The sequence below is a fragment of the Oncorhynchus keta genome, chromosome 15 (assembly GCF_023373465.1).
Source record: "Oncorhynchus keta strain PuntledgeMale-10-30-2019 chromosome 15, Oket_V2, whole genome shotgun sequence".
NCBI classification, from domain to species: Eukaryota; Metazoa; Chordata; class Actinopteri; order Salmoniformes; family Salmonidae; genus Oncorhynchus; species Oncorhynchus keta.
This window is the reverse complement of record NC_068435.1, coordinates 11,687,357-11,709,678: the sequence shown is the minus strand read 5'-3', so window position 1 is coordinate 11,709,678 and position 22,322 is coordinate 11,687,357. Positions and strand designations below refer to the sequence as shown.

Below are 22,322 nucleotides of genomic sequence, written 5' to 3'. Positions count from 1 at the left end.
TACATAGCTTCCACATACAGTATCCTATAGCTTCCACATACAGTATGTTATAGCTTCCACATACAGTATGCTATAGCTTCCACATACAGTATGCAATAGCTTCCACATACAGTATGTTATAGCTTCCACATACAGTATGTTATAGCTTCCACATACAGTATCCTATAGCTTCCACATACAGTATGCTATAGCTTCCACATACAGTATCCTATAGCTTCCACATACAGTATGCTATAGCTTCCACATACAGTATGCTATAGCTTCCACATACAGTATGCTATAGCTTCCACATACAGTATGCTATAGCTTCCACATACAGTATGCTATAGCTTCCACATACAGTATCCTATAGCTTCCACATACAGTATGCTATAGCTTCCACATACAGTATGCTATAGCTTCCACATACAGTATCCTATAGCTTCCACATACAGTATCCTATAGCTTCCACATACAGTATGCTATAGCTTCCACATACAGTATGTTATAGCTTCCACATACAGTATGCTATAGCTTCCACATACAGTATCCTACATATGCTATAGGTTGCTATAGCTTCCACATACAGTATGTTATAGCTTCCACATACAGTATGCTATAGCTTCCACATACAGTATGTTATAGCTTCCACATACAGTATCCTATAGCTTCCACATACAGTATGCAATAGCTTCCACATACAGTATGTTATAGCTTCCACATACAGTATGTTATAGCTTCCACATACAGTATCCTATAGCTTCCACATACAGTATGTTATAGCTTCCACATACAGTATCCTATAGCTTCCACATACAGTATTTTATAGCTTCCACATACAGTATGCTATAACTTCCACATACAGTATGCTATAACTTCCACATACAGTATGCTATAACTTCCACATACAGTATGCTATAACTTCCACATACAGTATGCTATAACTTCCACATACAGTATCCTATAGCTTCCACATACAGTATGTTATAGCTTCCACATACAGTATCCTATAGCTTCCACATACAGTATGTTATAGCTTCCACATACAGTATCCTATAGCTTCCACATACAGTATTTTATAGCTTCCACATACAGTATGCTATAACTTCCACATACAGTATCCTATAGCTTCCACATACAGTATGCTATAGCTTCCACATACAGTATGCTATAACTTCCACATACAGTATGCTATAACTTCCACATACAGTATCCTATAGCTTCCACATACAGTATGTTATAGCTTCCACATACAGTATCCTATAGCCTCCACATACAGTATGCTATAGCTTCCACATACAGTATGCTATAGCTTCCACATACAGTATGCTATAGCTTCCACATACAGTATGCTATAGCTTCAGTATGCTATACATACAGTATGCTATAGCTTCCACATACAGTATCCTATAGCCTCCACATACAGTATGCTATAGCTTCCACATACAGTATGCTATAGCTTCCACATACAGTATCCTATAGCCTCCACATACAGTATCCTATAGCTTCCACATACAGTATGCTATAGCTTCCACATACAGTATGCTATAGCTTCCACATACAGTATGCTATAGCTTCCACATACAGTATCCTATAGCTTCCACATACAGTATGATATAGCTTCCACATACAGTATGCTATAGCTTCCACATACAGTATGCTATAGCTTCCACATACAGTATGCTATAGCTTCCACATACAGTATGCTATAGCTTCCACATACAGTATCCTATAGCCTCCACATACAGTATGCTATAGCTTCCACATACAGTATGCTATAGCTTCCACATACAGTATCCTATAGCCTCCACATACAGTATCCTATAGCTTCCACATACAGTATGCTATAGCTTCCACATACAGTATGCTATAGCTTCCACATACAGTATGCTATAGCTTCCACATACAGTATCCTATAGCTTCCACATACAGTATGTTATAGCTTCCACATACAGTATGCTATAGCTTCCACATACAGTATGTTATAGCTTCCACATACAGTATGTTATAGCTTCCACATACAGTATGCAATAGCTTCCACATACACTATGTTATAGCTTCCACATACAGTATGTTATAGCTTCCACATACAGTATCCTATAGCTTCCACATACAGTATGTTATAGCTTCCACATACAGTATCCTATAGCTTCCACATACAGTATGCTATAGCTTCCACATACAGTATGCTATAGCTTCCACATACAGTATGCTATAGCTTCCACATACAGTATCCTATAGCCTCCACATACAGTATCCTATAGCTTCCACATACAGTATGCTATAGCTTCCACATACAGTATGCTATAGCTTCCACATACAGTATGCTATAGCTTCCACATACAGTATCCTATAGCCTCCACATACAGTATCCTATAGCTTCCACATACAGTATGATATAGCTTCCACATACAGTATGATATAGCTTCCACATACAGTATGCTATAGCTTCCACATACAGTATGCTATAGCTTCCACATACAGTATGCTATAGCTTCCACATACAGTATGCTATAGCTTCCACAAACAGTATGCTATAGCTTCCACATACAGTATGCTATAGCTTCCACATACAGTATGCTATAGCTTCCACATACAGTATGCTATAGCTTCCACATACAGTATGCTATAGCTTCCACATACAGTATCCTATAGCCTCCACATACAGTATGCTATAGCTTCCACATTCAGTATGCTATAGCTTCCACATACAGTATCCTATAGCCTCCACATACAGTATCCTATAGCTTCCACATACAGTATGCTATAGCTTCCACATACAGTATGCTATAGCTTCCACATACAGTATGCTATAGCTTCCACATACAGTATCCTATAGCTTCCACATACAGTATGCTATAGCTTCCACATACAGTATGTTATAGCTTCCACATACAGTATGTTATAGCTTCCACATACAGTATGCAATAGCTTCCACATACAGTATGTTATAGCTTCCACATACAGTATGCTATAGCTTCCACATACAGTATGCTATAGCTTCCACATACAGTATGTTATAGCTTCCACATACAGTATTTCCACATACAGTATGTTATAGCTTCCACATACAGTATGTTATAGCTTCCACATACAGTATGCTATAGCTTCCACATACAGTATGCTATAGCTTCCACATACAGTATGTTATAGCTTCCACATACAGTATGCTATAGCTTCCACATACAGTATGCTATAGCTTCCACATACAGTATTCCACATACAGTATCCTATAGCTTCCACATACAGTATGCTATAGCTTCCACATACAGTATGCTATAGCTTCCACATACAGTATGCTATAGCTTCCACATACAGTATAGCTTCCACATACAGTATGTTATAGCTTCCACATACAGTATGCTATAACTTCCACATACAGTATCCTATAGCTTCCACATACAGTATGTTATAGCTTCCACATACAGTATCCTATAGCTTCCACATACAGTATGCTATAGCTTCCACATACAGTATGCTATAGCTTCCACATACAGTATGCTATAGCTTCCACATACAGTATGCTATAGCTTCCACATACAGTATCCTATAGCTTCCACATACAGTATGCTATAGCTTCCACATACAGTATGCTATAGCTTCCACATACAGTATGCTATAGCCACATACAGTATCCTATAGCCTCCACATACAGTATCCTATAGCTTCCACATACAGTATGCTATAGCTTCCACATACAGTATGCTATAGCTTCCACATACAGTATGCTATAGCTTCCACATACAGTATCCTATAGCTTCCACATACAGTATGTTATAGCTTCCACATACAGTATGCTATAGCTTCCACATACAGTATGCAATAGCTTCCACATACAGTATGTTATAGCTTCCACATACAGTATGTTATAGCTTCCACATACAGTATCCTATAGCTTCCACATACAGTGTGTTATAGCTTCCACATACAGTATCCTATAGCTTCCACATACAGTATGCTATAGCTTCCACATACAGTATGCTATAGCTTCCACATACAGTATGTTATAGCTTCCACATACAGTATGCTATAGCTTCCACATACAGTATGCTATAACTTCCACATACAGTATGCTATAACTTCCACATACAGTATGCTATAACTTCCACATACAGTATCCTATAGCTTCCACATACAGTATGTTATAGCTTCCACATACAGTATCCTATAGCATCCACATACAGTATGCTATAGCTTCCACATACAGTAGTATGCTTCACATAGCTTCCACATACAGTATGCTATAGCTTCCACATACAGTATCCTATAGCCTCCACATACAGTATCCTATAGCTTCCACATACAGTATGCTATAGCTTCCACATACAGTATGCTATAGCTTCCACATACAGTATGCTATAGCTTCCACATACAGTATCCTATAGCCTCCACATACAGTATCCTATAGCCTCCACATACAGTATGCTATAGCTTCCACATACAGTATGCTATAGCTTCCACATACAGTATGCTATAGCTTCCACATACAGTATGCTATAGCTTCCACATACAGTATCCATACAGTATGCTATAGCTTCCACATACAGTATGCTATAGCTTCCACATACAGTATGCTATAGCTTCCACATACAGTATGCTATAGCTTCCACATACAGTATGCTATAGCTTCCACATACAGTATGCTATAGCTTCCACATACAGTATGCTATAGCTTCCACATACAGTATCCTATAGCCTCCACATACAGTATCCTATAGCTTCCACATACAGTATGCTATAGCTTCCAAATACAGTATGCTATAGCTTCCACATACAGTATGCTATAGCTTCCACATACAGTATGTTATAGCTTCCACATACAGTATGTTATAGCTTCCACATACAGTATCCTATAGCTTCCACATACAGTATGTTATAGCTTCCACATACAGTATCCTATAGCTTCCACATACAGTATTTTATAGCTTCCACATACAGTATACTATAACTTCCACATACAGTATGCTATAGCTTCCACATACAGTATGATATAGCTTCCACATACAGTATGCTATAGCTTCCACATACAGTATGCTATAGCTTCCACATACAGTATGCTATAGCTTCCACATACAGTATCCTATAGCCTCCACATACAGTATGCTATAGCTTCCACATACAGTATCCTATAGCCTCCACATACAGTATGCTATAGCTTCCACATACAGTATGCTATAGCTTCCACATACAGTATGCTATAGCTTCCACATACAGTATCCTATAGCCTCCACATACATTATGCTATAGCTTCCACATACAGTATGCTATAGCTTCCACATACAGTATGCTATAGCTTCCACATACAGTATGCTATAGCCTCCACATACAGTATGCTATAGCTTCCACATACAGTATGCTATAACTTCAACATACAGTATGCTATAGCTTCCACATACAGTATGCTATAGCTTCCACATACAGTATGCTATAGCTTCCACATACAGTATGCTATAGCTTCCACATACAGTATGCTATAGCGTCCACATACAGTATGCTATAGCTTCCACATACAGTATCCTATAGCCTCCACATACAGTATCCTATAGCTTCCACATACAGTATGCTATAGCTTCCACATACAGTATGCTATAGCTTCCACATACAGTATGCTATAGCTTCCACATACAGTATGCTATAGCTTCCACATACAGTATGCTATAGCTTCCACATACAGTATGTTATAGCTTCCACATACAGTATGTTATAGCTTCCACATACAGTATCCTATAGCTTCCACATACAGTATGTTATAGCTTCCACATACAGTATCCTATAGCTTCCACATACAGTATTTTATAGCTTCCACATACAGTATGCTATAACTTCCACATACAGTATGCTATAGCTTCCACATACAGTATGTTATAGCTTCCACATACAGTATGATATAACTTCCACATACAGTATGCTATAGCTTCCACATACAGTATGCTATAGCTTCCACATACAGTATGCTATAGCTTCCACATACAGTATCCTATAGCCTCCACATACAGTATGCTATAGCTTCCACATACAGTATGCTATAGCTTCCACATACAGTATGCTATAGCTTCCACATACAGTATGCTATAGCCTCCACATACAGTATGCTATAGCTTCCACATACAGTATAGGCTGCTACAATATATTATATGTATGAAATAGTTATTCTATAATCTATTTAATCTCCACTTCTCATTCACACCTTTTAAACATGTCTTCTCTCTCCGGTCCCCCTCTCTGTCTTCTCCCCTCTCCGTCTTTTCCCCTCTCCGTTTTCTCCCCTCTCCGTCTTCTCCCCTCTCCGTCTTCTCCCCTCTCCGTCTTCTCCCCTCTCTGTCTTCTCCCCTCTCTGTCTTTTCCCCTCTCTGTCTTCACCCCTCTCTGTCTTCTCCCCTCTCCGTCTTCTTCCCTCTCTGTGTTCTCCCCTCTCTGTCTTCTCCCCTCTCCGTCTTCTCCCCTCTCTGTCTTCTCCCCTCTCTGTCTTCTCCCCTCTCTGTCTTCTCCCCTCTCTGTCTTCTCCCCTCTCTGTCTCTCTGTCTTCTCGTCTCTCTGTCTTCTACCCTCTCCATCTTCTCCCCTCTCTGTCTTCTCCCCTCTCCATCTTTTCCCCTCTCTGTTTTCGCCCCTCTCTGTCTTCTCCCCTCTCTGTCTTCTCCCCTCTCTGTCTTCTACCCTCTCTGTCTTCTACCCTCTCCGTCTTCTTCCCTCTCTGTCTTCTCCCCTCTCTGTCTTCTCCCCTCTCTGTCTTCTCCCCTCTCTGTCTTCTCCCCTCTCTGTCTTCTCCCCTCTCTGTCTTCTCCCCTTTCTGTCTTCTCCCCTCTCTGTCTTCTACCCTCTCCGTCTTCTCCCCTCTCTGTCTTCTCCCCTCTCTGTTTTCGCCCCTCTCTGTCTTCTCCCCTCTCTGTCTTCTCCCCTCTCTGTCTTCTCCCCTCTTTGTCTTCTCCCCTCTCTGTCTTCTACCCCTCTCTGTCTTCTACCCTCTCCGTCTTCTTCCCTCTCTGTCTTCTCCCCTCTCTGTCTTCTCCCCTCTCCGTCTTTTCCCCTCTCTGTTTTCGCCCCTCTCTGTCTTCTCCCCTCTCTGTCTTCTCCCCTCTCCGTCTTCTCCCCCCTCTGTCTTCTCCCCTCTCTGTCTTCTCCCCTCTCTGTCTTCTCCCCTCTCTGTCTTCTACCCTCTCCGTCTTCTTCCCTCTCTGTCTTCTTCCCTCTCTGTCTTCTCCCCTCTCTGTCTTCTCCCCTCTCCATCTTTTCCCCTCTCTGTTTTCACCCCTCTCTGTCTTCTCCCCTCTCCGTCTTCTCCCCTCTCCGTCTTTTCCCCTCTTCGTCTTCTCCCCTCTCGGTCTTTTCCCCTCTCCGTCTTCTTCTCTCTCCGTCTTCTTCCCTCTCCGTCTTCTCCCCTCTCTGTCTTCTCCCCTCTCTGTCTTCTCCCCTCTCTGTCTTCTCCCCTCTCTGTCTTCTCCCCTCTCCGTCTTCTCCCCTCTCCGTCTTCTCCCCTCTCTGTCTTCTCCCCTCTCTGTCTTCTCCCCTCTCTGTCTTCTCCCCTCTCTGTCTTTTCCCTCTCCATCTTTTCCCCTCTCCGCTTTCTCCCCTCTCCGTCTTCTCCCCTCTCTGTCTTCTCCCCTCTCCGTTTACTTCCCTCTCTGTCTTCTCCCCTCTCTGTCTTCTCCCCTCTCTGTCTTCTCCCCACTCCGTCTTCTTCCCTCTCTGTCTTCTTCCCTCTCTGTCTTCTCCCCTCTCCGTCTTTTCCCCTCTCCGTCTTCTCCCCTCTCCGTCTTTTCCCCTCTCCGTCTTCTCTCCTCTCCGTCTTCTCCCCTCTCCGTCTTCTCCCCTCTCCGTCTTCTCCCCTCTCTGTCTTTTCCCCTCTCCATCTTCTCCCCTCTTTGTCTTCTCCCCTCTTTGTCTTCTCCCCTCTCCGTCTTCTCCCCTCTCCATCTTTCCCCTCTCTGTTTTCTCCCCTCTCCGTCTTCTCCCCTCTCCGTCTTTTCCCCTCTCTGTCTTCTCCCCTCTCTGTCTTCTCCCCTCTCTGTCTTCTCCCCTCTCTGTCTTCTCCCCTCTTTGTCTTCTCCTGTGACAGTTCAGCAGCCTGCAGAAGGATATAGACGACCGCAACGTGGAGATTGAGAAGCTGAGGGTGGAGCAGCAGAAGCTACGAGGGGTAATCAAGTCCCTGGAGAAGGACATCCTGGGCCTGAAGAAAGAGATCCAAGAGAGGGACGAGACCATCCAGGATAAGGTGTGTGGTGGGTGGCTGCAGGGGGATGGGGTGGGTACAGGTACTGGAGGAACCTAGGCTAGGGGAGGGTTGGAAACACACATTGTGGGCCTGAAGAAGGAGATCCAGGAGAGAGACGAGACCATCCAAGTCAAAGTGGAATGGACAGGGTCCTGTTCATTAGGCATCAAACAAGAGAAAAGGGACTGAGACGGAGAAAAAGAAATGTAACAAGAAATGTTGTTTTGTGTTCTTTAACAGAAACGTGACCTACTGTAGGACATGTTCTGTATAAGGGGGCTATTGACCTCATATGTATTGGATCCACCTTCTGGCACTAGTTATTGGTAGGGAGACGAGACACTGATTATGTTAGCTTCTTCTTCTGAAAGATCTTTCCTAGATACAACTGAATATGTAGTACATCATTTTTTCATGACCCAGTAAGGTCCTTAAAGGTACCTAAAGTGCAGAGTAAGGGGGGGTGCAATCGCAGATAGAACCTTATGGCTCTGAAATGTCAATATGGGTTCAGCCATAAGGTCCTATCTGGGTTCAACCATAAGGTTCTATCTGGGTTCAGACATACAGGCCTATCTGGGTTCAGCCATAAGGTCCTCTCTGGGTTCAGCCATAAGGTCCTATCGGGGTTCAGCCATAAGGTCCTATCTGGGTTCAGCCATAAGGTCCTATCTGGGTTCAGCCATAAGGTCCTCTCTGGGTTCAGCCATAAGGTCCTATCTGGGTTCAGCCATAAGGTCCTATCTGGGTTCAGCCATAAGGTCCTCTCTGGGTTCAGCCATAAGGTCCTATCTGGTTTCAGCCATAAGGTCCTATCTGGGTTCAGCCATAAGGTCCTATCTGGGTTCAGCCATAAGGTCCTATCTGGGTTCAGCCATAAGGTCCTCTCTGGGTTCAGCCATAAGGTCCTCTCTGGGTTCAGCCATAAGGTCCTCTCTGGGTTCAGCCATAAGGTCCTCTCTGGGTTCAGCCATAAGGTCCTCTCTGGGTTCAGCCATAAGGTCCTATCTGGGTTCAGCCATAAGGTCCTCTCTGGGTTCAGCCATAAGGTCCTCTCTGGGTTCAGCCATAAGGTCCTCTCTGGGTTCAGCCATAAGGTCCTCTCTGGGTTCAGCCATAAGGTCCTCTCTGGGTTCAGCCATAAGGTCCTCTCTGGGTTCAGCCATAAGGTCCTCTCTGGGTTCAGCCATAAGGTCCTCTCTGGGTTCAGCCATAAGGTCCTCTCTGGGTTCAGCCATAAGGTCCTCTCTGGGTTCAGCCATAAGGTCCTCTCTGGGTTCAGCCATAAGGTCCTCTCTGGGTTCAGCCATAAGGTCCTCTCTGGGTTCAGCCATAAGGTCCCTCTCTGGGTTCAGCCATAAGGTCCTCTCTGGGTTCAGCCATAAGGTCCTCTCTGGGTTCAGCCATAAGGTCCTATCGGGGTTCAGCCATAAGGTCCTATCTGGGTTCAGCCATAAGGTCCTCTCTGGGTTCAGCCATAAGGTCCTCTCTGGGTTCAGCCATAAGGTCCTCTCTGGGTTCAGCCATAAGGTCCTCTCTGGGTTCAGCCATAAGGTCCTATCTGGGTTCAGCCATAAGGTCCTCTCTGGGTTCAGCCATAAGGTCCTATCTGGGTTCAGCCATAAGGTCCTCTCTGGGTTCAGCCATAAGGTCCTCTCTGGGTTCAGCCATAAGGTCCTCTCTGGGTTCAGCCATAAGGTCCTCTCTGGGTTCAGCCATAAGGTCCTCTCTGGGTTCAGCCATAAGGTCCTATCTGGGTTCAGCCATAAGGTCCTCTCTGGGTTCAGCCATAAGGTCCTCTCTGGGTTCAGCCATAAGGTCCTATCTGGGTTCAGCCATAAGGTCCTCTCTGGGTTCAGCCATAAGGTCCTCTATAAAATGTGGTAAGTTTGTAATTTGAGTGAAAATACTCCTTCCAAGGAGGTTTTCCTATTGATAAAGAACAAGACAAACACATGGCCTAAAACATGATCTAAGGAACTCGTATTTATTAGTTTTTTTTAACCTTAAAGAGCTTACATTATGTTATGGCCAGTCATCTGAAAAAGTCATTTAAAAAGAGGACCAGAACCTATGATATAATTAATCAAGGACCTGGGACTATATGGTTCTACCTTGCAGACTGTATAGTTCTGAGATAATGGGTATTGGGAACTGTTTTGTGATGTCTTCCTCTTTTTGACTCAATTAGTATATTTTCTTACATACAGTTGTTTTTATTGACAACCCAGTGTTGTGTGATTGGATTGCAGATAGGATCTTCTAACACCAAGTTAAAAGGTGTTTGTGCAGATGGATCTTTCTGATTTGACATGTTTTACAGCGTAAACGTCCTTTGTTTTTATCTGACATGTCTCACATTTAAAGGACAGCCTGAAGAGCAACTCTATGTGAAGAACTCATTTTGGACCAAAATATCAGAACTACCACAGGTCACAAACTATCACAGTAGCTATTAGTTCAACAGAGACATGTTTTGGGTTATAAAAGAGGTAACAAAACTCCTCTCCTCCTTTTTGCAGGAGAAGAGAATCTACGACCTGAAGAAGAAGAACCAGGAGCTGGAGAAGTTCAAGTTTGTCCTGGACTACAAGATCAAAGAACTGAAGAAACAGATCGAACCCAGAGAGAACGACATCAAGGAGATGAAGGAGCAGATTCAAGAGGTCAGAGACAGCTAGATCTGTTTTTAGATGGTCTCAGTGACCCCTCTCTCTCACCTCTGTATCTCAGTTGGAAGAGCATGGCGCATGCCATGCCAAGATAGGGGCTTCATTTCCCGGAATCAGCAGTATGTAAAACGTATGCAGGCCTGACTAAGTCTTTTTGAATAAAAGCGTCTGCTAAAGTGTGTATAATATTATATGATCATACAGGTGAGCAGCAGAAAAATCTGAAATACATACATTCTTATTGCTGATCAAAATGCTACTACTGACATTCATGTCATCATGTTTTTACCCACCTGAATCATCAGCATTGACCGCTACATTTTCTCACTCATTGCACTTGCACATCTAACATGTGGGAAAAAAAGCCCACAAAAAATCCACAGTTTCATATAACTGATCAAAATGCCATGACATACAGTACATTTGCCATGTTGCATTTACACACGAAAGCACTCAGAGGCGCCTCTATTAACCCCTCTCTAGCCCTGTATTGACCCCTCTCTTACCCTGTATTGACCCCTCTCTTACCCTGTATTGACCCCTCTCTTACCCTGTATTGACCCCTCTCTTCCCATGTATTGACCCCTCTCTTACCCTGTATTGACCCCTCTCTCTAGCCCTGTATTGACCCCTCTCTTACCCTGTATTGACCCCTCTCTTACCCTGTATTGCCCCCTCTCTTACCCTGTATTGACCCCTCTCTTACCCTGTATTGACCACTCTCTCTGCCCTCCATTGACCCCTCTCTCTGCCCTTCATTGACCCCTCTCTCTAACCCTGTATTGACCCCTCTATCTTCCCTCCATTGACCCCTCTCTCTGCCCTCCATTGACCCCTCTCTCTGCCCTCCATTGACCCCTCTCTCTGCCCTCCATTGACCCCTCTCTCTGCCCTCCATTGACCCCTCTCTCTGCCCTCCATTGACCCCTCTCTCTGCCCTCCATTGACCCCTCTCTCTGCCCTCCATTGACCCCTCTCTGTAGCCCTCCAGTCAACACATGAGGATGCATGTAAGATGTAGGTGGACATGAATATGATGCTGCAGCAAACTGCAATAGCCTACACTGTGAGTTCATTGAGGTTGAGTACCCGGTGCTCTTTTCATTGCAGCATACCTGTAGGCTTTAAGTATAGTGTTACCTTCTCCGTTGGTAGATGGAGGGAGGGAGAGCCAGAGTAGATGGAGGGAGGGAGAGCCAGAGTAGATGGAGGGAGGGAGAGCCAGAGTAGATGGAGGGAGAGCCAGAGTAGATGGATGGAGAGCCAGAGTAGATGGAGGGAGAGCCAGAGCAGATGGAGGGAGAGCCAGAGCAGATGGAGGGAGAGCCAGAGCAGATGGATGGAGGGAGAGCCAGAGTAGATGGAGAGAGGGAGAGCCAGAGTAGATGGAGGGAGGTAGAGCCAGAGTAGATGGAGGGAGAGCCAGAGCAGATGGAGGGAGAGCCAGAGTAGATGGAGGGAGAGCCAGAGCAGATGGAGGGAGAGGGAGAGCCAGAGCAGATGGAGGGAGAGGGAGAGCCAGAGTAGATGGAGAGAGGGAGAGCCAGAGTAGATGGAGGGAGGTAGAGCCAGAGTAGATGGAGGGAGAGCCAGAGCAGATGGAGGGAGAGCCAGAGTAGATGGAGGGAGAGCCAGAGTAGATGGAGGGAGGGAGAGCCAGAGTAGATGGATGGAGGGAGAGCCAGAGTAGATGGATGGAGAGCCAGAGTAGATGGATGGAGGGAGAGCCAGAGTAGATGGATGGAGGGAGAGCCAGAGTAGATGGATGGAGGGAGAGCCAGAGTAGATGGATGGAGAGCCAGAGTAGATGGAGGGAGAGCCAGAGTAGATGGAGGGAGAGCCAGAGGAGATGGAGGGAGGGAGAGCCAGAGCAGATGGAGGGAGGGAGAGCCAGAGTAGATGGAGGGAGGGAGAGCCAGAGTAGATGGAGGGAGGGAGAGCCAGAGTAGATGGATGGAGGGAGAGCCAGAGTAGATGGAGGGAGAGCCAGAGCAGATTGAGGGAGGGAGAGCCAGAGTAGATGGAGGGAAAGCCAGAGTAGATGGAGCGAGGAAGAGCCAGAGTAGATGGAGGGAGGGAGAGCCAGAGAAGATGGAGGGAGGGAGAGCCAGAGTAGATGGAGGGAAAGCCAGAGTAGATGGAGCGAGGAAGAGCCAGAGTAGATGGAGGGAGGGAGAGCCAGAGCAGATGGAGGGAGAGCCAGAGTAGATGGAGAGCCAGAGTAGATGGAGGGAGGGAGAGCCAGAGTAGATGGAGGAAGGGAGAGCCAGAGTAGATGGAGGGAGAGCCAGAGCAGATGGATGGAGGGAGAGCCAGAGTAGATGGAGAGAGGGAGAGCCAGAGTAGATGGAGGGAGGTAGAGCCAGAGTAGATGGAGGGAGAGCCAGAGCAGATGGAGGGAGAGCCAGAGTAGATGGAGGGAGAGCCAGAGTAGATGGAGGGAGAGCCAGAGTAGATGGAGGGAGAGCCAGAGTAGATGGAGGGAGGGAGAGCCAGAGTAGATGGAGGGAGGGAGAGCCAGAGTAGATGGATGGAGGGAGAGCCAGAGTAGATGGAGGGAGAGCCAGAGCAGATTGAGGGAGGGAGAGCCAGAGCAGATGGAGGGAGAGCCAGAGTAGATGGAGGGAGGGAGAGCCAGAGCAGATGGAGGGAGGGAGAGCCAGAGTAGATGGAGGGAGGTAGAGCCAGAGTAGATGGAGGGAGAGCCAGAGTAGATGGAGGGAGGGAGAGCCAGAGTAGATGGAGGGAGGGAGAGCCAGAGTAGATGGAGGGAGGGAGAGCCAGAGTAGATGGAGGGAGGGAGAGCCAGAGTAGATGGAGGGAGGGAGAGCCAGAGTAGATGGATGGAGGGAGAGCCAGAGTAGATGGAGGGAGAGCCAGAGCAGATGGAGGGAGAGCCAGAGCAGATGGAGGGAGAGCCAGAGTAGATGGAGGGAGAGCCAGAGTAGATGGAGGGAGAGCCAGAGTAGATGGAGGGAGAGCCAGAGCAGATGGAGGGAGAGCCAGAGGAGATGGAGGGAGAGCCAGAGTAGATGGAGGGAGAGCCAGAGCAGATGGAGTGGGGGGAGAGCCAGAGGAGATGGAGGGGGAGCCAGAGTAGATGGAGGGAGAGCCAGAGCAGATGGAGGGAGGGAGAGCCAGAGGAGATGGAGGGAGGGAGAGCCAGAGTAGATGGAGGGAGGGAGAGCCAGAGTAGATGGAGGGAGAGCCAGAGCAGATGGAGGGAGAGCCAGAGTAGATGGAGGGAGGGAGAGCCAGAGTAGATGGAGGGAGGGAGAGCCAGAGTAGATGGAGGGAGGGAGAGCCAGAGTAGATGGATGGAGGGAGAGCCAGAGAAGATGGAGGGAGAGCCAGAGCAGATGGAGGGAGGGAGAGCCAGAGCAGATGGAGGGAGGGAGAGCCAGAGCAGATGGATGGAGAGCCAGAGTAGATGGAGGGAGAGCCAGAGTAGATGGAGGGAGGGAGAGCCAGAGTAGATGGATGGAGAGCCAGAGTAGATGGAGGGAGAGCCAGAGTAGATGGATGGAGGGAGAGCCAGAGTAGATGGATGGAGAGCCAGAGTAGATGGAGGGAGAGCCAGAGCAGATGGAGGGAGGGAGAGCCAGAGAAGATGGAGGGAGAGCCAGAGCAGATGGAGGGAGAGCCAGAGCAGATGGATGGAGAGCCAGAGTAGATGGAGGGAGAGCCAGAGTAGATGGATGGAGGGAGAGCCAGAGCAGATGGAGGGAGAGCCAGAGCAGATGGATGGAGAGCCAGAGTAGATGGAGGGAGAGCCAGAGTAGATGGATGGAGGGAGAGCCAGAGTAGATGGATGGAGAGCCAGAGTAGATGGATGGAGGGAGAGCCAGAGTAGATGGATGGAGGGAGAGCCAGAGTAGATGGATGGAGAGCCAGAGTAGATGGAGGGAGAGCCAGAGTAGATGGAGGGAGAGCCAGAGGAGATGGAGGGAGGGAGAGCCAGAGTAGATGGATGGAGGGAGAGCCAGAGAAGATGGAGGGAGAGCCAGAGTAGATGGATGGAGAGCCAGAGAAGATGGATGGAGAGCCAGAGTAGATGGAGGGAGAGCCAGAGTAGATGGAGGGAGGGAGAGCCAGAGTAGATGGATGGAGAGCCAGAGTAGATGGATGGAGAGCCAGAGTAGATGGAGGGAGAGCCAGAGTAGATGGATGGAGGGAGAGCCAGAGTAGATGGATGGAGAGCCAGAGTAGATGGAGGGAGAGCCAGAGCAGATGGAGGGAGGGAGAGCCAGAGAAGATGGAGGGAGAGCCAGAGCAGATGGATGGAGGGAGAGCCAGAGAAGATGGAGGGAGAGCCAGAGCAGATGGATGGAGGGAGAGCCAGAGAAGATGGAGGGAGAGCCAGAGCAGATGGAGGGAGAGCCAGAGCAGATGGATGGAGGGAGAGCCAGAGAAGATGGAGGGAGAGCCAGAGCAGATGGAGGGAGAGCCAGAGTAGATGGAGGGAGAGCCAGAGTAGATGGATGGAGGGAGAGCCAGAGCAGATGGAGGGAGAGCCAGAGCAGATGGATGGAGAGCCAGAGTAGATGGAGGGAGAGCCAGAGTAGATGGATGGAGGGAGAGCCAGAGTAGATGGATGGAGAGCCAGAGTAGATGGATGGAGGGAGAGCCAGAGTAGATGGATGGAGGGAGAGCCAGAGTAGATGGATGGAGGGAGAGCCAGAGTAGATGGATGGAGAGCCAGAGTAGATGGAGGGAGAGCCAGAGGAGATGGAGGGAGGGAGAGCCAGAGCAGATGGAGGGAGGGAGAGCCAGAGTAGATGGAGGGAGGGAGAGCCAGAGTAGATGGAGGGAGGGAGAGCCAGAGTAGATGGATGGAGGGAGAGCCAGAGTAGATGGATGGAGGGAGAGCCAGAGAAGATGGAGGGAGAGCCAGAGCAGATGGAGGGAGGGAGAGCCAGAGCAGATGGAGGGAGAGCCAGAGTAGATGGAGGGAGAGCCAGAGGAGATGGAGGGAGGGAGAGCCAGAGTAGATGGAGGGAGGGAGAGCCAGAGTAGATGGATGGAGGGAGAGCCAGAGAAGATGGAGGGAGAGCCAGAGTAGATGGAGGGAGGGAGAGCCAGAGCAGATGGAGGGAGAGCCAGAGCAGATGGATGGAGAGCCAGAGTAGATGGAGGGAGAGCCAGAGTAGATGGATGGAGAGCCAGAGTAGATGGAGGGAGAGCCAGAGTAGATGGAGGGAGAGCCAGAGGAGATGGAGGGAGGGAGAGCCAGAGTAGATGGAGGGAGGGAGAGCCAGAGTAGATGGATGGAGGGAGAGCCAGAGAAGATGGAGGGAGAGCCAGAGTAGATGGAGGGAGGGAGAGCCAGAGTAGATGGAGGGAGAGCCAGAGTAGATGGAGGGAGGGAGAGCCAGAGTAGATGGATGGAGAGCCAGAGTAGATGGAGGGAGAGCCAGAGTAGATGGATGGAGAGCCAGAGTAGATGGATGGAGAGCCAGAGTAGATGGATGGAGAGCCAGAGTAGATGGATGGAGAGCCAGAGTAGATGGAGGGGAGAGCCAGAGAAGATGGAGGGAGAGCCAGAGAAGATGGAGGAGAGCCAGAGCAGATGGAGGGAGAGCCAGAGTAGATGGATGGAGAGCCAGAGAGATGGATGGGAGAGCCAGAGTAGATGGATGGAGGGAGAGCCAGAGCAGATGGAGGGAGAGCCAGAGCAGATGGATGGATGGAGGGAGAGCCAGAGTAGATGGATGGAGAGCCAGAGTAGATGGATGGAGGGAGAGCCAGAGTAGATGGATGGAGAGCCAGAGTAGATGGATGGAGGGAGAGCCAGAGTAGATGGAGATGGAGGGAGAGCCAGAGTAGATGGAGGGAGAGCCAGAGAGATGGAGGGAGAGCAGATGGAGGGAGGGAGAGCCAGAGTAGATGGAGGGAGGGAGAGCCAGAGTAGATGGAGGGAGGGAGAGCCAGAGTAGATGGATGGGGAGAGCCAGAGTAGATGGAGGGAGGGAGAGCCAGAGTAGATGGATGGAGGGAGAGCCAGAGTAGATGGATGGAGGGAGAGCCAGAGTAGATGGAGGGAGAGCCAGAGAAGATGGAGGGAGAGCCAGAGTAGATGGAGGGAGGGAGAGCCAGAGTAGATGTAGATGGAGGGAGGGAGAGCCAGAGAAGATGGAGGGAGAGCCAGAGTAGATGGAGGGAGGGAGAGCCAGGAGGGAGGGAGCCAGAGTAGATGGAGGGAGAGCCAGAGAAGATGGAGGGAGAGCCAGAGTAGATGGAGGGAGGGAGAGCCAGAGTAGATGGAGGGAGAGCCAGAGAAGATGGAGGGAGAGGAGTAGATGGAGAGCCAGAGCAGATGGAGGGGAGAGCCAGAGAAGATGGAGGGAGAGCCAGAGTAGATGGAGGGAGAGCCAGAGTAGATGGAGGGAGAGCCAGAGTAGATGGATGGAGAGCCAGAGTAGATGGAGGGAGAGCCAGAGTAGATGGAGGGAGGGAGAGCCAGAGCAGATGGAGGGAGAGCCAGAGTAGATGGAGGGAGGGAGAGCCAGAGTAGATGGAGGGAGAGCCAGAGTAGATGGAGGGAGAGCCAGAGTAGATGGAGGGAGAGCCAGAGCAGATGGATGGAGGGAGAGCCAGAGAAGATGGAGGGAGAGCCAGAGCATTGACCACTTCAATTCTTCACTCATTGTCACACATAAAACATTAGGAACACTTTCCTAATACGGAGTTGCCCTCCCCTTTTGTCCTCAGAAAAGTCTCAATTCGCCGGGCATGGACTCTACAAGGCGTCGAAAGTGTTCCACAGGGATGCTGGCTCATGTTGACTCCAATGCTTCCTACAGTTGTGTCAAGTTGGCTGGATGTCCTTTGGGTGTTGGACCATCTTAATACACACAGGAAACTGTTGAACTAACCCTACACTCATTAAAAACCCACTACCCTAAGACTGTCTCAAGTCTAAAAATATATTATTTAACCTGTCTCCTCCCCTTCATCTACACTGATTGGAAGTGGATTTAACAAGTGACGTCAATAAGGGATCCTAGTTTTCACCTGGATTCACCTGGTCAGTCTGTCTCATGGAAAGACGTGTTCCTAAATCATGTTTTGTATACTCAGTGTGTGTATTGTAGCTCTCATTGAGATTGACTGACTGGCCAATGGATGCTCTCTTTGTTAGATGGAGGGCGAGCTGGACCAGGTGCACAAGAGAAACACTCAGCTGGAGCTGAACATCACTGAGCTGAAACTCAAACTGAAAGCCACCGATAAGGAGATGCACAAGGAGACGCAGAGGGTGAGAGAGGCTGGAGGACGCCTGTCTGCTTTGCATGAGAATGGATGAGAATCAGAGAGGTTTTGGGGGGGGACTATGGGCAGAGCGAGAGAAGGCTCATACTAAATATTTCACTTCAACTCATGAAAACACTGTACATAGTAGAGAATCTTAAAGACATGGAAAGGGAATACCTATTCTGAAAGGGACCCCTATGGTCATATGCACTAATACACAATGCATGTCTTTAACTACTATGTACTGTATACTATCATGAGGTTTAATGGAAGATATAGTTAGAGCAGGGCGTCTCCGACAGGTCGCCAGCTACCAGCCCACCGACGAGCAGCTCGCCAATGTCAAAGTACATCCGTTTTTTCATGTGTTCTGTAATTATTTAACATTTTCTTTAACCAGGCAAGTCAGTTAAAGAACACATTCTTGTTTACAATGACAGCCTACCCCCGGCAAACCCTAACCCGGACGGCGTTGGGACAATTGTGCACCGCCCAATGTGACTCCCAATCACAGCCGGTTGTGATACAGCCTGGGATCGAACCAGGGTCTGTAGTGACACGTCTAGCACTGAGATGCAGTACCTTAGACCTCTGCGTCACTCGGGAACAATTACAAACTGTCATAAACACAAAACTCCCACTACTACTACTATCCAATCGAAGCCACGTTGACATTATCCCACCCTTGGTTAGACATGTAACACAATATCTGCCTATTAATTTACAGCAATATTTTTTTATTATTTTTTTATTTTACCTTTATTTAACCAGGCAAGTCAGTTAAGAACATATTCTTATTTTCAATGACGGCCTGGGAACAGTGGGTTAACTGCCTGTCTGTGTTAGTTAGTGATGCTAATGATAACCAGTGTCTTGTTTGTCGATAGAAAAGCTACAAAATCCTACTCAGCTAAATGTGCACTGCAAAGTAGACTTACCTGACAGAAATAAATCCTCATTATTTGTATAATTTGGATGGCAATTGATTTGCTAACTGTGCCATGACATGTGCTGCAGCAGCAGGCCTAACAGCAGAAACATCGCTAGACCGACACGGTCCTCTCTCGCTAGATGCGCAATTAAAGGGGAATTACACTCAAAAACCTAAATTCTATATTTTTTTAGACCCAACAAATTGTCTTCTGATGTGATTTAAGCGTCGACATGGACTCAGAACATCCATTTTCGTTTTTGAAATTATTTCTTCAATTAACATTTTTAATATTGAGAGTAAAAACATCCCAAACCAGGACAAATAAAACAGATATTCAGAAAAATAGAAAAGATAGTTTTATGGGGACTGTCATGCCAGATACTGTTTATTAACCATTATATTACCAGGTATATTGACAGACAATGCATACAGTTGAAGTCGTAAGTTTACAAACACTTATGTTGGAGTCATTAAAACTAGTTTACATACACTTAGGTTGGAGTCATTAAAACTAGTTTACATCCACTTAGGTTGGAGTCATTAAAACTAGTTTACATCCACTTAGGTTGGAGTCATTAAAACTAGTTTACATACACTTATGTTGGAGTCATTAAAACTAGTTTACATCCACTTAGGTTGGAGTCATTAAAACTAGTTTACATCCACTTAGGTTGGAGTCATTAAAACTAGTTTATATCCACTTATGTTGGAGTCATTAAAACTAGTTTACATACACTTATGTTGGAGTCATTAAAACTAGTTTACATCCACTTAGGTTGGAGTCATTAAAACTAGTTTACATCCACTTATGTTGGAGTCATTAAAACTAGTTTACATCCACTTAGGTTGGAGTCATTAAAACTAGTTTACATACACTTATGTTGGAGTCATTAAAACTAGTTTACATACACTTAGGTTGGAGTCATTAAAATGAGTTTACATACACTTATGTTGGAGTCATTAAAACTAGTTTATATCCACTTAGGTTGGAGTCATTAAAACTAGTTTACATCCACTTAGGTTGGAGTCATTAAAACTAGTTTACATCCACTTAGGTTGGAGTCATTAAAACTAGTTTACATCCACTTAGGTTGGAGTCATTAAAACTAGTTTACATCCACTTAGGTTGGAGTCATTAAAACTAGTTTACATACACTTAGGTTGGAGTCATTAAAACTAGTTTACATCCACTTAGGTTGGAGTCATTAAAACTAGTTTACATACACACTTATGTTGGAGTCATTAAAACTAGTTTACATCCACTTAGGTTGGAGTCATTAAAACTAGTTTACATACACTTATGTTGGAGTCATTAAAACTAGTTTACATACACTTATGTTGGAGTCATTAAAACTAGTTTATATCCACTTATGTTGGAGTCATTAAAACTAGTTTACATCCACTTAGGTTGGAGTCATTGAAACTAGTTTACATCCACTTAGGTTGGAGTCATTAAAACTAGTTTACATCCACTTATGTTGGAGTCATTAAAACTAGTTTACATACACTTAGGTTGGAGTCATTAAAACTAGTTTACATCCACTTATGTTGGAGTCATTAAAACTAGTTTACATCCACTTATGTTGGAGTCATTAAAACTAGTTTACATCCACTTAGGTTGGAGTCATTAAAACTAGTTTACATACACTTATGTTGGAGTCATTAAAACTAGTTTACATCCACTTATGTTGGAGTCATTAAAACTAGTTTACATACACTTATGTTGGAGTCATTAAAACTAGTTTACATACACTTAGGTTGGAGTCATTAAAATGAGTTTACATACACTTATGTTGGAGTCATTAAAACTAGTTTACATACACTTATGTTGGAGTCATAAAAACTAGTTTACATACACTTATGTTGGAGTTATTAAAACTAGTTTTTCAACCACTCCACAAATTTCTTGTTAACAAACTATAGTTTTGGCAAGTCTGTTAGGACATCTACTAAGTCATTTTTCCAACAATTGTTTACAGACAGATTATTTCACTTATAATTCACTGTAACACAATTCCAGTTGGTCAGAAGTTTACATGCACTACGTTGACTGTGCCTTCTAGAAAATTATGTCATGGCTTTAGAAGCTTCTGATAGGCTAATTGACACCATTTGAGTCAATTAGAGGTATACCTGTTGATGTATTTCAAGGCCTACCTTCAAACTCAGTTCCTCTTTGCTTGACATCATGGGGAAAATCAAAAGAAATTAACCAAGACTTCAGAAGAAAATTGTGGACCTCCACAAGTCTGGTTCATCCTTGGGAGCAATTTCCAAATGCCTGAAGGTACAACGTTCATCTGTACAAACAATAGTATTCAAACACCATGGGACCACGCAGCCGTCATACCGCTTAGGTATGAGCGGTATGACGTACTTTGAACGTACTTTGGTGCGAAAAGTGCAAATCAATCCCAGAACAACAGAATCTGGGATGTGAACAGCATGTGAAGATGCTGGAGGAAACAGGTACAAAAGTATGTTTATCCACAGTCAAATTAGTCCTATATCTGCATAACCTAAAAGGCCGCTCAGCAAGGAAGAAGCCACTGCTCTAAAACTGCCATAAAAAAGCCAGACTACGGTTTGCAACTGCACATGGACACAAAGATCATACTTTTTGGAGGAATGTCCTCTGGTCTGATGAAACAAAAATAGAACTGTTTGGCCATAATGACCATCATTTTGTTTGGAGGACAGGGGGAGACTTGCAAGCTGAAGAACACCATCCCAACCGTGAAGCACGGGGGTGGCAGCATCATGTTCTGGGGGTGCTTTGCAGCAGGAGGGACTGGTGCACTTCACAAAATAGATGGCATCATGAGGGTGGACAATTAAGTGGATATATTGAAGCAACATCTCAAGACATCAGTCAGGAAGTTAAAGTTTGCTCGCAAATGGGTCATCCAAATGGACAATGACCCCAAGCATACGTCCAAAGTTGTGGCAAAATGGCTTAAGTACAAAATCAAGGTATTGGAGTGGCCATCACAAAGCCCTGACCTCAATCCTATTGAAAATGTGTGGGCAGAACTGAAAAAGTGTGTGCGAGCAAGGAGGCCTACAAAACCTGACTCAGTTACACCAGCTCTGTCAGGAGGAATGGGCCAAAATGTACCCAACTTATTGTGGGAAGCTTGTGGAAGGCTACCCAAAACGTTTGGCATGACAGGCCCCATTCCATGACAGGCCCCATCACTGGGAATATGATGAAAGCTGAAATAAATAATTATCTCTACTACTATTCTGACATTTCACATTCTTAAAA

At 46.2% G+C, this 22,322-nt stretch overlaps 1 protein-coding gene across 8 annotated transcripts in view; it reads left to right on the top strand.

Annotated features, from left to right (window-relative positions):
• The window catches only part of LOC118376837 (cilia- and flagella-associated protein 57-like), a 49,194-nt gene that overhangs the window by 23,334 nt on the left and 3,538 nt on the right, over nucleotides 1-22,322 (top strand). For all 8 annotated transcript variants that reach the window (XR_008064978.1, XM_052463389.1, XM_052463386.1 and 5 more), the window contains 3 exons: nucleotides 8,036-8,194; nucleotides 10,717-10,860; nucleotides 18,008-18,124. Coding sequence is in view for 7 of the 8 variants with exons in the window: in XM_052463389.1 (XP_052319349.1) it covers nucleotides 8,036-8,194; nucleotides 10,717-10,860; nucleotides 18,008-18,124 (420 nt within the window). In the remaining variant the exon portion in view is untranslated. The remainder of the gene's footprint in view (nucleotides 1-8,035; nucleotides 8,195-10,716; nucleotides 10,861-18,007; nucleotides 18,125-22,322) is intronic.